Raw genomic sequence first — 16,405 nt, 5'->3', positions numbered from 1 at the left:
TTTTTATTGTAAAATTGAAATTCTACATGTCAAGATCATGTTTATAACTTTAAAAATAATTTTAATATTTTTTATTAAATAGTAAAAAATATTTTTTAAAAAGCCACAATTACGTATGTCTCACTTCTAACGCGGAGTAAAGCCAGAAGTACGCTGCTGTCCTTATTCGCCGTGCAAAAAGGAGCGACGCGGCGCGAGGAGGGGGCGCAAGCGCCGTTTCTTCTGTATTCGGCGGACAGCGCCGGAAGAGTGGCGTGCATTCGTAATGGTTATTTAATTTGTAAGATCGTCTATTTTTCGTTATTTGACAATGAAAACCATAAAACGAATCGTCGAGACTTAGATTAGTGAAAATAGTTAGAAAGGATGGCGCTGAACGAAAAAAATAAAACACCAAGTTAATTTAGCGAAACTTATTTATGAAGTTTTTGCATTATTCAGATCTATTTATTACTTATTTTAGGTTTACTTTTGTATTATATATTTTTTAAGTTTACTTATTTTATATATTTACATAGTTTAATGAAGAAATTCGTACAATTTAATGAAGTGGTTAATATTACCTAGAAATAAAGCCCGAACGGCTAGTGCGGTCTTCTATCGCGTAATAGCTCAATTTTATTTGTATAGCTAATGTGTAGCCACAATTCGGTAGTGTCTTTTTCTATGTACGAATTATGTTTTGTTGAATTATTGCTTAAATATTTGCTTTTTAAAGATATATTTGGGTGGTTTAATTACATTGCGGCTTCATGGAATGAACATAATTGCTTTTTGAATAACAATAATTATTTTGAACGTGTGATTTGCATGTCTGATTTTTGGGTTCTTATGGCACTTGAGGCCTTTTTCGCTGTATATTTTGGCATTATTATATCTATTTACCTTCTAATTTCTTGTCAGTCGGTCAATAGGCTAGAATATTATTCTCTTATGGCTTCTTATAAAATTCGGGATGGTTTCTGTGACTGTTTTTTTATTAACAATGTTTTGCCTGACAGCGGGCTTGATGTTGAAACAAACCAAATTAATTGCAGATTTTTGTCAGAGCCACACACATAAAAGAAAACAAATTGAAGAAGACCGAATTTTTAAATAAAACTCAGATGCATTAAAAAGCAGTAGCCATCATTTTACGACATAAAACGAAAAAAAATATTGGTGATATAATTTTGGAAATTTTCCCGGAGCCACTCCGAAGTTTTTGTCAACCTGAAAACGTTTAACTTTCTGCTACTGCTGAATTATTTACGCCTGATGACATCACCGAAGAAAAAAACTGTCAAAAATGTAGAATGTGCAATGATTAAGAGACAATTTTGGGGTCTAGCTCAATTCCGTGTCAGAATGAAAATATTATCCTTGTAGAAAAACTTAAAGAAACCGATGAAGTTCTTGATGATATAGTTATGCAGATAGAAGAAATTACTAGTAAATCAACTCGACAATCGACAACTCCAAAATCGTCTATTCATTGCGCATCCTACATTTTCTACATTTTTTTTCGACGGTGACATTAGGCAAAAATAATTCAGTAGGTAAGGTAGTAGCGAGAAGTTAAAAAAAAACTTCGGTTTGACTCCGGGAAAGTTTCCAAAATAATATCACCAATATTTTATTTTTTTCGTTTAATTTGTACGATGACGGCTACTGCTTTTAAATGCATCTGAGTTTTATTAAAAATTCGGTCTTCATCAATTTGTCTTCTATTTATGTGTTGTAGCTCTGACAAAAATCTGCGATTAACTTGGTTTGCTTAAACATCAAGCCCGCTAATGTTATCGGTAACAGTCTTTAAAATAATAAGAAATAGTGGAACGTTGTCTTTAAAAAAATTTAGCTAATCTTTATTTTCTTAACTTACGCTGTCCAATATTTGGTCCCTATTATCAATTAATATACTTAATTACGATTTTCGCGAAGACTAGAAAACACTAACGACTTAAAAAAAAGGTGAAAAGAGGGACAAGGAGTGTAGTTGCAAATATTAAAAGAGTAAGCACAGACCCTATAAAAGTGAATAAAGACAAGTATCTTTTATCTTTGTGTCAATCAAAAAAATAAATAAAAAAAACCTTGAAGAATTTAATGACTTTTTTATAACGTTACCTCATGAGAAAGGTGTTGCTATTGCGGGTGATACAGACCATGAGAAAGAATAAGGAAACACCTCCAATGAGTACTGAAGGCTGAGTAAATAATAATGTGCAATTTTATTTTTATATTAAGAGCGTTGGGAATATTTTGAGTTTCAGAAGTTAAATATTTTTTTAAAGTTTATGAACAATTAAGAAGTTTTTAGTTTCCCTTCTTTCCTTAAATGGGACTTGTTTTATTTTAGAGAATAACTGTACGTTTTATGATTTAAAAAATGTTAGAAAATAAAAAAATGTATATTTGTTATTTGCCACATCTTTCTGTATTACAAGAAAAATACTAAAATAAAATATTTGATATGAAACGCAAATATTTTAACAACAACAATTTGGTCCTAATGGTAGTTGTGGCCTCGAATTTTCGACGATAAAAGGCACAACGTAGCTTATGACCCTTTAAAACTCATTTAGTCCGACGAAAAAAGGATTTAAAGGACAAAACGATCTATAATGTATCATTAAGAACATAATTTTGTTTTAAAGAACCTTAGAACCCTAATATACATTATTAATTGCGTAATTATCAATTCGCTACTTATCTTTTGAAAGAAACACAAAAATGCTTCTCCTGAAAAAGTAGCAGTTTGTATTGTGGCCCTTTTCGTAGGATACTATATGACGATTTGTTCTTTCCTTTCGGAAATTTTTGATAAAATAGTCCTATAAACGATTTTTTAACGCACAGATCCAAAAATGTTTGATACTTACCTGTTTATTTCAAAATTAAAACACGCCTAAAATTCAGCCCAGGACTTTCCTGCACGAAGAAATTGACGTTCATTTCATTGACAAATCAACAACGAAAATACCTAATCAAAACGAAACTTGGCGGACGAAAAGTTGATTTAATTTCCAATTACGTGCCATCCAATTCCGATGAGAGCCGACATCGCCGGTACGTACACGCCACCAATAGAATTACGAATGAGACTTTCCAATTGCTTATATCAATGCAAATAAATTAAATGAACGACAATTTAAAAAAGAGTCGCTGTTTGTTGGCTATCCCCAGGGTATTAGGACATCCAACTCGCACAATGTTTACATTTTTCTTGGATAACGGACCATTAACCCTTGCCCAATATCAGAGCTTTTCAATGTTTTTACTTGTGGGAATCCAGGCTTCCCTCCGCGTTGCCCACGCATGCTTCGTATTGTATTCTCACGGCATAATACGCATTCACAATTTAGGAAACAAAGTTATATTAGAAATACCACGATCTGGAATATATGTTAACAATTTTGTTTGAACTAGCGCTCCAAAGCGGTCTCTTGTTATGTATAAACTTGTTTCTAATTTTGACTAAAGTTAGTCAAAATATTAAATCGTGTTTTCTGATTATTAATAAAAAAATCTATCCAATAATCCTGAAAAAAATACCTTCAAAAATAAAGCATTTTATGTTAAATGAAAATTATGTTAAACATTAGGAACTTTAAGTTTGTAGGAGTCAATTAGACCCTTAATTAAAATGACAAAGATATAGTCTCAATCTTAGTGCATATTTTTTTTCCTTAATCATTTATTTCGAGTCATTTTCCTGACAGTGTGCAACATGACGATAGACTCGCGCATCCTGAAGAACAAGTCTGGCAAGACGTTCGGGCAGATCAAGTCGCCGTCGATCCAGGGCCCGGGCGCGTGCTCGTACCTGCTCCAGCCGGACGCTGGCCAGAGGGTCGAGATCCAGCTGTACAGACTCGTCTCCGTCGGAAGGTTCAATGGCACCAGGCAAGTGTTCCAAACATAGGCGTGCATTGGGTCAACTCCAGGGTAGACACATAAGTAAAAATAAGAGAGCAAGGGCCTCTATTAATAATAATTATCTATACTTCTAAACTAATATTATAAAGAAGAAAGATTTGATTGTTTGTTTGTTTGAATTGGCTCCGAAACTACTAAACCGATTATAAAAAAATCTTTCACCGTTAGGAATAGCTCCGAGTGACATAGGCTATATTATATTGAGAAAAAAAATAGGAATTCTTACTAAAATCCAATAATTTATTTATTTATTTTCCAAAAATATTCTGTATAAGCCCAAGGTGTAAAAAATTACCTAAAATTACTTACATCGCGTGCGCTGCGAAAACTATTGATAATAGAATAAAATAATGTGCCACGACTTTGCAGAACACATTATTATAGCTATGTCACAATAAGTGTTCTTTTATTATTGAAAAAAAAATGCCGCCGATATAAAAGACTCTTTATTTGTAACGTGGTATACTTCATCCTTATCAAAATAAATTCCTTCATATTCAAAACTGCTTCAATACCTTTATATAACTTTTTGAATTATTCAATTCAGACATTCCATTCAAAAGATATCACGAGTTTAAAAATGATCGCCGCTCACCCCGCTCGGCTAGCTAGTACTTTTTTTTTATGCTACTGGTTGGCAAACGAGCAAGTGGGTCCCCTGATGGTAAGAGATCACCACCGCCCATAAACATCTGGAACACCAGGGGTATTGCAGATGCGTTGCCAACCTAGAGGCCTAAGATGGGATATCTCAAGTGCCAGTAATTTCACCGGCTGTCTTACTCTCCACGCCGAAACACAACAGTGCAAGCACTGCTGCTTCACGGCAGGAATAGCGAGCAAGATGGTGGTAGCAATCCGGGCGGACCTTGCACAAGGTCCTACCACCTGCAAAGGAATACTCGTAATAGGTACGCGATGTTCGCGTCATTAAGGTACGTGAGGTGTGTGAGTTAAAATTTATAATTTCTGAATTTTTTTGTTAAATACCCGTGCGAAGCCGGAGCAGGCCGCTAGTTTGATATAACTAAAATATTGGAAAACGACTTTGTTACTTCAAAGTTCAATATTTTAAAAACGGCTGAACCGATTTTGATAAAACATGTCTAAGAACCATCGCTAGAAAACCTGCTATCAAATAAAAAAACTGCATCGGTCCACCCGTTTAAGAGCGACGGTGCCACAGACAGACAGACAGACAGACACACACACGCACACACACACACACACACACACACACACACACACACACACACACAGACATACAGACACACAGATGCACATAGCGGTCAAACTTATAACTCACCTCTTCTTGCGTCGGGGGTTAAAAAATACAATTCATTTGTAAGATAAGCATTTTTGGTAGACTAAACAAGCATACTGTGTTTCGCTTAATTTACTTGAATGTTTCAGAGGTAAACACGTATTGTACTGAAATATACTATTACTAATATTCTGTCATCCAAATAATAAATATAGAAAGTTATAAAGTTGAAAGTTGTAAAGTTGTAACTAAGTAATAATGTAAACAAATCTCATCCAATACGATTTTTTTACCCATTTCTGATTAACTTTTGTATTTGATGACAAGTAAAGACAGTCCTAGAGCTGGTAGGTATTCTTGCAATTATGATTGCAAATTGAAAACTGCCAAATGTAGGTTATATTGATTTTATTTTAAGAAAAAAGCTTATGGATCGTAAAATTTTCATGATAAAAACAAAACTAAATTAATAACCTTAAAAACTAAATTCAATGATGAGAAAATCCGTGATCCGTGAAAATGAGTGAGTTTGTGAGTGAATCTGTATGTTTGTAACTTCTACACGCTGAAACGGCTGGACGGATTCCGATGAAATTTGGCAAAAAGTTAGTTTATAACCTGGATTAAAACAAAGAATACTTTTTATCCCGATATTTCCACGGGATAAGGATAAAATCTCTAAATAACAAAGTTGGGCTTAGAGTCATGAAATTTGGTATGTAGGTAGCTGGACGTCTGGAATAACACAGGCTACTTTTTATCCCGGAAAATGCACAGTTCCAAAGGGAATAGGGCGCGATAACCGAATTCCACGCGGGCGGACCAGCCGATAGTACGTTAAGGGTTTTCTGTGAATGAAATAAAAAATAATACCTAACGAAGCTCTGCTGCCGCCTTGCTCGCCGCTCTCGCCCTTCAACCTAATCCGACCGGGTAGGATCCGCTCCGACTACATCGATCTCGCTCGCTGCGCTCGCTCGATCCGCGGCGGTGCTTTTGTTTGGAGTACTTGGTGAAAAAAAAAAACTAAATTAACAATTACCGTTTGAACCATTAGGAATAAAATAAGTTGTTTGGTCCGAGAACGAGGAATTTTAAAGGTGTCATGGTTCCATCGATTGGTCGACACAAACATTGAAAATCCCATTAGTTCGATTGTAGGACCATAAGACTGAGAAATCCTCATTATCCGATCAATCGAACCAACAGTAAAAAAAAATATTCGTTGCCCGATCAATCGGACAAGCCGATCGGACCAAGTGGCCTAAGGGCACAAAATATCATGTCGTATTTTTATGTCGGTATTGTACGTCCGGTATATAGTGTCACCCCGTCATAGCCCTCGTCCGCGCTGCTTGTTATCAATACTGAAATAATCAAGTGTTGTCAAAAAAAAAAAGTTTCTGCAACGGGTGACGTTTTGTTCCATGCAATCCAATATGCCAACATAAATTCATGGTATTCATAAGCAAGCTTTTCACTATTTATCCGCCGCATGCAAAAACTACCAATGCTCAGAGTTTCAAAAACAGCGATCGTCCGAAATGTGAAAAAGTCGAGTGTGAAGGGACGAGGCCTGTCACACACACGCAATCGTGATCAATGTGACGTCAAATTGAATAGGTATTTAGAGTGACCGACTAAGCCCGCTCGTAATAGCTACCTATAATAAGTATCTATGTATTTGGAGCACGGATTCCTCATTATTATTCAGAACTTGAACTGTTCGGGTCAGAGCAAGCCAATATTCGCAGTTTTTTAAACATATGCCATATTCAATAACGTCAATATTGAAAACGTTTGCTTGTATAACACAATAGTTTTTTTGCTGTTTCGTACTGTTTGGCACGATTTATGTTTTATTGTAGAGCAACTACATAAAGTCCAGCAAAACATACAGGATGGCTCATTTAGATCGGTCAGTATGGGAAAGTCTGAAAGTATAAGACAAACGAAGATCTGTTCTTAGGAACCATATCATCGATTTTAGTTACAAGAAAAATTGCATTCAAAGATTAAAAAAAAAACTTGTTCTCTGCACGGGAATCGAACCAGGTAAAAAAAAAACCTATATTATTTCTATTTGGATATCGATAGTGTACGTCATAAGCAATAAATGTTACTATTAAAGCATTGTTTCCACCAGAGATCTGCGAGGATGTGTTGCGAGGAATAGGTTTTCAATAACCAATAGAACCGCTTCATTTACCTCGCCTCGCCCCGCTCAGCTGTTTCCACCAGAGATGTGCTGTGCGAGGATGTGTAAATGAAGCGTTTCTATTGGTTAGTGGAAAACACTTTCCTCGCAACACATCCTCGCACATTATTGGTGGAAACGCTGCTTAAGCACGATATCTAGAATTAATAAAATGCATTGTTTTCATATTTTTTAATAATGCAAGTTTTATTTTTCAAAACGTCCGGGTTCGATTCCCGAGTTGAGTACAAGTTTTTTTTTAATGTATGTTTGCATTTTTTCTTGTTATTAAAATCGGTGACAGGGTTCTTAAGAACAGATCTTCGTATGTCTTATAGTTTCAGACTTTCCCGTACTGACCGATCTAAATGAGCCACCCTGTATAATACAATATATATACAAGTATGTATGTTATTTAGTACACCGAAAATTAAGCGTAATAAAAAGGCACCAAGTTGGAATCTTTAGCCTCATGTGACGTCGAAGAAAATGACAACTAGGTATGCTTTCATAAAATAAAATACTATGCGCGGCAAAAAATCTGGCCCTCAAATGTATGCAGAAATGGGTAATTTTGTATGTAGAGTGGGCCAAATTTTGTGCCGCTGAGTATATAAATAAAGCAAACGGATCGCCTGATGGCTGGTAAGTTCCGCTGTCGTGCTGCTGCCGCGTTCCGAGCATGTTTTTCGTTTGTTATATGAACACACGACGTATCCTTACTTATAAAATTATGTTTGGATGCAGTTGCGAAGGCGGCTGGCTTCAGCTGAGCGGCGCGAGCGCCGTGCGCGCGGCCGGCGCGGGCGGCGCGGCAGAGACGAGGCTGTGCGGCGCCAATGAGCGTTACTCGCCGCCCGTGGTGCTGTTCGCAGACCACGGTGCTTCTACTTTAGAATTTAGGTAAATATACCTCAACAGTTTTTAATAATTCACGGCAAAATACATTAGAGAAAGAAATAAATAAAATGTTAATTTCATTAATTACACATATTTGTTACTAAAGAGTTCAAATAGCCGAAAAAATCTTCATTCGGCCGACTTTCTGACAGATTTGTAGGGTTGCAGATTTTTGCCACAAATGGGATATTACACAAAATGAACGATTTTCTTTTATAATTTCGGGTCATCCAGGGACATTGTCACATAATGGCCGATTTTTGCTTGTCAGTATATTCTGGTGCTCTCTTCTTCTTCCGGCATTACGGCATCGTTTCAAAGATCGGCAAATGTACGGTTGAGAACATTACATTTTTTAGTGGCATCACGTTAGCTCATCGAATCTTTATTGTCAAAAGTGCTATGAAGCACTTGCAACTTCCTCTTGGTCATTTTCTTGGCTGGATGACCGCTACCACTTTCACGAGCTACAGCCAAGGATGCCAGAAATTTGTAAACAGTAGAAACTGGTACATTTTCTTTACTAAAATGGTCCACTGTGTACTTCTTCCCCAACTTTAAAGTTGAATTATAGAAATTTACAACACGTTTTCTCAAAGCTTATTGTTTCGACGCCATTTTCCACAAATATTAGAACATGAAAAAAAAATGGAACAAGGTTCTCCAAAGGGGTTGCAATTACACTATAAGCAAACTTTTTCCTTAGGCCAGTAGTTTTTTTTCTGAAAGCTTGGTAAATACGTTTTCATTTTTTTGTGGTGAAACAAACACAATTCATTTTCTTCATTATAATATATAGTTACAAACATTGTGTGTCTTCACAGACATATCAAATTTACGTAATTTATTTTTAAATAGGTCTAAGGCTTTTGATTCAAAATTTGAAAAGTGATGTGATGACACCAAAGCGGCAATGTATAATGAACCTACCATATTGCAAACAAACGACAAACGGTTTCCTTAATATTAAAAAGACCATTTGCGTTACAAATCAGAAATTACGTAGTACGACAAGTGGTTAGGGATATGATTCTCTTAAACCTGATCCTTATCATATTATCGGTCCCGTAGGAGAACCCCATCCGAGTGTGTAATTTAAATAAATTACCTACTAGCTTCTAGCTGGACCCATAATTCATATTTTCTCTTCCTATAAAGCTTTCAGATAACGTGCGCTTACCAGTATTGCATGCATTAAGGATATTCAATTAAGTAAGCAAATAGCTTCAAGCTTCACGATAATAGACCAAACAGTGCCAATATTTTATCCGCAATGAAAACTAATTGATTAAATCGTTGAAATGACAAAGGACGTAGCTTAAACCAGTATTATAGCTATTGCCGGACCGTTCCAAAATTAATATACATTTGCAGTTCGTTTCGGAAACGCATGTTCCGGTAGCTGAGGGGACAAAAGGTCGTCACAACGGAACCGGTAATGCTCTGTTCGGAATTGCGGCCGGTCGCGGCTGCTACTACGAGTACCTACTGAGTGCTGTGGCGGACACCATAGCGCACCCTGTACTTGCGCGGTAGTTGTCTGACCAGGCTCGAGACGCGGCTATAATTCCATTTCCGACGCGTTTTGCGACTATGGTAATACATTAGGACGGTAATTGAGCAAGTGCAGTCACTTTGCAGCTCTAGGGAATAGTCGGTTGTGATTTATGCGGTTTAACTGCCGGCCACAACAGCGTTGTACGTTATTTCTCGTAAATTAACTTTCCATTATTTTGAAATTTTGTACGGCACGGCATGCATTTTGCAACGAGTTAAATTTTGGCTGGGTTGTGTAAAGTTTTGACCTGTCTTGGTGTGTATTGGTTATTTATTTAACAGATTAGGAAACGCGCGTGAATATCTTCTACCTAAATGATGGCACAATTTTCCATGTATTTTTAGAGACCAAAATTCTCTCTTATTATATTAATTCATAATCAAAACAAAATCTGTACAAAGGCTTATAATAATAATAACAATATTTTATTTATTTTCTCCACCACCAGTTACAAATTTGTTAAACATCGGTACTTAATGATCACGTTATTACCAGATAGATCTGTATGGCAGAGATGTCCAAACTAGGAAGAACCCCTGTGTCATGTCACCAGGTCTCCGACCCTTAGATTGCAATTACTGTTTGCAGACATCTAAGGCACAGCATCAGCTCTTTACTTGCCTCAGTGGCATCCGAATTAGGAAGGGGAGATGATTTTGTTGGCATCTAGGTATTATAAGAACCGTGTGTTCATAATTCGCTCATTAATTTTGGGTAAAGGGGAAGAATGAGTAAAGGTCTGTTGCCATTTTTGTGGATGGAGTGGATAAAAGATCTTATAAAAAATTTGGTACCTAACCAATTGAAATTGACATATTGCAGATATGGGTAACAGGTGGAATTATCTGAGCATTGAACCTTTTTATGAAAGCACTTGATTGTTGTCTAACCCTGTGACGCAATCTGGCATGAGGTTATTGAGTAAAGTGGGTATTTATTTCTGTTTCATCTGTCAGGAGCATCACAAAAAAAATATAGAGTAAAGTTGCTGAGTAGTTGGACGCAAAATTGACGGAAACGTGTTTTATTGCTAGATTTGGAGTATAATTAGAGATAACTAATTGAAAATCTGCTAATTATTTAGCTATCAGGTACCTTTCCTCAATTTTATCAGGTACCGTTACTAAAGCTTTCAGTTTCAAACTATATAATTGTTATAAATTTTTCATAACAGGATTACGGAGAAGACAGACCGGTCGCAGTTCCTCGCATTCTTCAGTTTTACGTCGCTGAGCAACACGCAAGGCGTGGGGTTTCATCCCTACGGGGGCTCCAGAATCCCTCTGACAGGTCAGCTTATACATTTAACTATAAATACCTACCTTCTTACTGGTTCGAAGAAAAAATAATAGACCCATAGAGATAACAGAACCGTCAGCAGCAGCCAGCAGAGGTGGATGAGCGGTTACGGTGCCCGAAATGATCTACACACGTCTCTACTGCAAAAGTAATAAGAGAGTGTTTAGATCATTTTGGGCACCACAACTGCTCATCTACTTCAGCTGCTGACTGTACAGTTACAGTACAATCCAGTACAACTGGATTAAAAACGATCGATTGCTTACTTAGTTCTATTAACTGTCAATTATTATTTGCACTTGAAAAGCTAATCGTCTCTACCATTATTGTTGTACAAAAGCTGTACATGCCTGGAAATAAGTAATAGCATAACGTAGTTCTAACCGAATAAATAGTTTAGAAACATTATAAACTATTTAAGTATCACTTTTTATGTTTAAGCACACACAACGTTTCTTTTTTTTTTTTTTTTTATACGACTGGATGGCAAACGAGCAAGTGGTTGATCGGATACCTCGTCAAACTCAAAAGATAGTTCGAAATTGGATGTGCACGTCACTATTAAACTTAAGAGAAGCGAAGCTCAACTCGCTTCTTGAAGTCGTTCAGTTCCATTTAATTCCATTGCAGTCCCACTTCATTTAGTTCTTTCATTGCATAAACTTTGCTTTTATGTTTTCCTTCTTTCACAAGTGCTCTAATGGTATGGTGGAGTAGATCTGCGGACTAAGAATCGAGTGAAAACGGTTTGTGAGAACCCTGTTGCCGGAATTGCTACTTATTTTTTTAAAGCAAAATATTAATAAAAATATTTGGAAAATTTATACTCGTGAGCAAAGTTTTGAAAAGTTTATTCTCTGTATCAATACAAAAATTCTTTGAACACAACGCAAGTGTTCCGGACGTAGGTGCGACCCTCGTCACATCCGTTTATAAATATTATGTGTCCAAGTATCAGCGGGATATCGCAACGAACTCACTTATAAATTATATATTTACGTGACTTTTCTCCAACAAAATATGGGCCAGCATAGGAATGTTTTGCTTTTTCTGATTCTCACGTATTTTTTGCAGATAGGTACCTATTAAAAGAATTGGACGAAAAGGGAATAAACATATCGCGTCTAATTTGCCAAATTCTTGATATAGAAGTCAATTATACTCGTAGGTGTTTTTTTGTGTTTGGAAAATTAGTTTTTAATTTTTAGGTTGCTAGACTCGTATTACGTCAATTTTATGTGCGTCTCTCTGTCCGTATGGCCGTCCAATCGCGGTATAGTTAAGACTGTTAGTGCTAGAAAGCTGTAATTTTGCATGAGCAATATGTTCACCATGTCGACGAAGTAATAAAATAAACTTGTTACAAATTATTTTTTAAGGTAATCCCCTACACGGTATTATTGGATAGGCCATTCAAAAACATTGCAGGTTTGCAAAGAAGATTTTTCGGATTAGGGATCCAATTTTTTGTTAAATCCATAATTTAATAAAAACATAACTATCAGAACTAAGTAAGCATTATATTATAAGTTAATGAGTAGGCATAGTCGATTAAAATGTTATTGAATATTTGCCGCGTGTAGAACAGAACTGCGCCTGCATGGTCCGACATACATCTCACCGTTTTTCAATGGTTTCTTATTAGTTGGTAAATATTTAATCAAAGCAAGTGAAATGCTAGAATTAAAGGCTCAATATGTTACGCTGACAAGTGGTTCTTGCTTGTGGCTTGGATCCGAAGGCTTAGTTAGAGAAGTGTAAACGAATGTGGCCAGTTAATTTTTTGTGCTTATTGTAGTGTAGGTATAAAAGTAAAAAAAATACGTTTACGAACTAGATGATACCTGCCGGAATTGATTATACAGGATGTTTGGAATAACGTTGTAGGAACTTCAAGAGATGATACAGGTTTCAAACTCTTCTAATACTCCAGTGAAATCCCGAAGTTCCTACATCATTATTTGGGTGAACCTGTATATCTTTCTCGTGAATTATTAATCCTTTGAGCCGTTTCTGAGAAATCTATTAGACAAAATTAGTTTGTAATTGTAATGTTAGGTAATGGTTATGTGTTTTGATTGATAATAATAATAAAATCTTCAAGACGTACGTTCTCCGTGCCTAAAAGTTTTGCAAATATCACTCAAGTGACAATGCACATCGTTTTACTTATCTTATTTCAACAACTCCACCCCTTATGCTCCTTAAACTCCTTATGCACTGTAAATTAAATAAAGTTAAATGATAAAACCAAGTATAGTAATAAAGCTGTGCTGTACCTATGGTTAATGCAAATAAATAAGAATTAAAATTTTCCCTAACAGTGACTCATAAGTCCGGGAATTAGACGCATAATAATTTGCTATTAAATATAATTTTTAACCGACTTCAAAAAAGGAGGAGGTTCCATGTTTGAATTTTTTTTTGGTACTAGTTACTGCCGGCGACATCGTTTGCGAATAATTTGTTTATCGCTATCCCCGCGGGAAACATGCAATTTTCCAGTACGTACGAGTATGACAGCAGTCAAATGAAAATCTCAAAGCTACGAGTACATGGTGGTTTTACATTTAAGTTCTATGATGAACACCTGAGCTAAATTTCGTGTTTCTAGACCTTGCGTTTGAGGTTTTGAAACTTTATTTGGATCTCGTGGCTATGTCGGGATAAAAAGTAGCCTCTGCGTCATTCCAGATTTTAAGATTATTATCTACCTATTTATCAAATTTCATTGAAATCTGTTACGTTGTTATAGCGTGAAGGAGTACCGAACACACGTATGTACGCACAAACTTTCGGATTTATAATGTCAGGTAGGTAATAGGTTTATTTGAATGTGATTAAATCCTATGACTGGTACAGTTATAACTGAAAATTGTGAAAGCTTAAAACAATACAAATGACTCGTATCCTCTGTGCAGACTGCGACTGGTTGTACCAGGACGTGTCGTGCCGCGGGCAGAGCCCCTGCGTGCTGGCGAGCCCGGGCTACCCCGGCCTGTACCCGCCGCACCGCCGCTGTCGCTACCTCTTCGCCACCAACTCTGTCAACACCAGAGTCAAGATCATCTTCAGCTCTATTTTGCTGCCTAGAAAGTGAGTAATAGTAGACAAGGTTTCATCATCATCACAGATCATCATCTTCATCATATCAGCCGTAGGACGTCTACTGTTGGACATAGGCTTCCCCCAGTTGCTTCGGTTGGAAGCGACCTGCATCCATCGTGAACCCGCATCTTTAAACAAGTCATCCGTATATTTCGTTGGTGGACGTCCTACGGCGCGCTTTCCAATCCGCGGACAAGGTTTGTAGTTTTAGAAATAGTTCAATAATTCCCACCCTAGTTCCGCCCATCATCATTGACACTAATATGTACCTATCTGGCATTGGACTCGAAAGCATAAAATAAATTATAAAATTAACGTAATCAACTAAATAAAATGATATACCCCACTTTGCTAGATACATATTATATAACATCACATTTATTGCTTAAAGTTTTGTTGTATATGAATTCTGATATTTCCAGAAAACTTAGCAAAATAAACAATTTTTAGACGCTACTACTTTGAAGAATTAATCTATCAAGATTAATTTTCAGTAAGTACTTAAAATTTTGTACTATTCAGCAACCAATATTAGCTGAACCGTTTTCTCGTTTTGTTTCTTTCTTTCTTACTAGTTCGGAATCGATCCATCATTCAACATAGATGGGGAGGAATATCGACTTATGGCAAAGTCATGGGAGCTTTATATTTTTCTTCGTGATTAGAGCAACAGGAAAACAAATAAGATATTACGAGTATCTTGTAAAAGTCTAATAAAAATTCAGGTTACGTTTTGAAGAGAAAAAAAAAATCTTTAAAATTGTTGATTTTATATAGACGTATCTTTTATGTATTAGGTTAAAATATCTTCATTTAAACTTTATCCGTCATTGCATTTTTTCATTTTTGATTAATTACCAATTGTTGATAGGTATGTGTGTACCAGGCAACATAATTGTAGTCAACGGAAATCATAAAATATACGGTGTATGCAGGTATACAAAAATGTGATCAGAATTTGGTTTAACGATGAAAGTTTTAGTCCAGTAGGTAAATTAAATGGTTATTCTGTGTAAACAACGAATATAATTGAAAGTAAGTCGCACTAAATTAACACACGAGGGCAGTGATGTGGCTATTATTGCCAAAGCTAATGAAGCAGTGTTCGTATCTCCTGGCGTTTTCTCGGACAATCGCACTAACCAACAACGATTAATGGTCCGTGCTGAAACGGATTTCAGTTGCACAAGCTGAGGCAAAACGTGCATTGATTATTGCGGTGTGTGAAATAAACCTCACTTTAAATACCGATGTGCAATCAAGTATTTACAGAATGTCACCCGAATATTTCGTGCAAACTAATTTACGGATCGAATATACCTGCTGCTGCTGATTTAAAGATAACTAAGTACTTGTAAGCTGTAAATATATATATTTTTTTATTGATTTGGAAGTACCAACGTAACAATCTAAATATTTTCACAGTACAATCACCAGCACCAATATCTGACACAACAAGCGTGCATAAATATCTGATACGACTTTATTTCTAGGGCCGGAAGGACGTGTCAGATATTTTTGCACGCTTCGCTGTGGCAGATATTAATGCTGGTGACTGTACCTACCTATATAAGTATTTAAAAATTAGTTTAGTTTATTTTGTACAATTAATTTACAAACATTTTTGTAAGTATTTCTCCATCCAACAAAATTAAACAATTTTAAACAACCCACCCAAACATTTTTCTACTAGTTAACAATAATTCTAGAAAAATATTTGGGTGGGTTGTTTATATCGATAGTGATGCATTCTGTCAATTATAAAATATTGACACGTTCTGACAATCGTAATATCATTGCAAGTTTAGCTGGAATTATCTAATACTATTTATTGGTACTCTAGATATAACCACGTTATCAACTATCGATAGGCAAAACCTAATCGCTACTTAAAGAAAGTTTTTAAAAATTATAAATTAAGATAATTCACTTCTTCACGTTCGATTTACTATCCCGAAATGTGTGCATTATAAAACTTTCTACGTTCATTCGAAATAAAAGACACGTGCAGTCGAACCTACTCTGCACTATGGTTTACGTCCGCTGTTCTGTAAAGATTTTGTACTTGTATTGTATTTTATTTGATCGAGTTTCTATAGCAATAACCGCCGTTTCGAACAAAGCACAGCTTCCTCTGTAAACAAGCTGTTATGAATTA

The 16,405-nt window shown here is 36.0% G+C and overlaps 1 protein-coding gene across 2 annotated transcripts in view; it reads left to right on the top strand.

The window, feature by feature from the left end:
* LOC141438438 (uncharacterized) overlaps positions 1–16,405 on the top strand; it is a 49,945-nt gene that overhangs the window by 10,778 nt on the left and 22,762 nt on the right. Inside the window, exons 1-4 of one of the 2 annotated variants that reach the window (XM_074102307.1) lie at positions 3,711–3,888; positions 8,130–8,285; positions 11,015–11,130; positions 14,061–14,235. In XM_074102307.1, coding sequence (XP_073958408.1) covers positions 3,713–3,888; positions 8,130–8,285; positions 11,015–11,130; positions 14,061–14,235 — 623 coding nt within the window. In that variant the 5' untranslated portion in view covers positions 3,711–3,712. Of the gene's footprint in view, positions 1–3,710; positions 3,889–8,129; positions 8,286–11,014; positions 11,131–14,060; positions 14,236–16,405 lie in introns of those variants that run through there. The other variant, XM_074102306.1, reaches the window with a different exon arrangement.

Source organism: Choristoneura fumiferana, chromosome 18 (assembly GCF_025370935.1).
Source record: "Choristoneura fumiferana chromosome 18, NRCan_CFum_1, whole genome shotgun sequence".
Classification (NCBI taxonomy): Eukaryota; Metazoa; Arthropoda; class Insecta; order Lepidoptera; family Tortricidae; genus Choristoneura; species Choristoneura fumiferana.
This window is presented reverse-complemented; position numbering and strand designations above follow the sequence as displayed.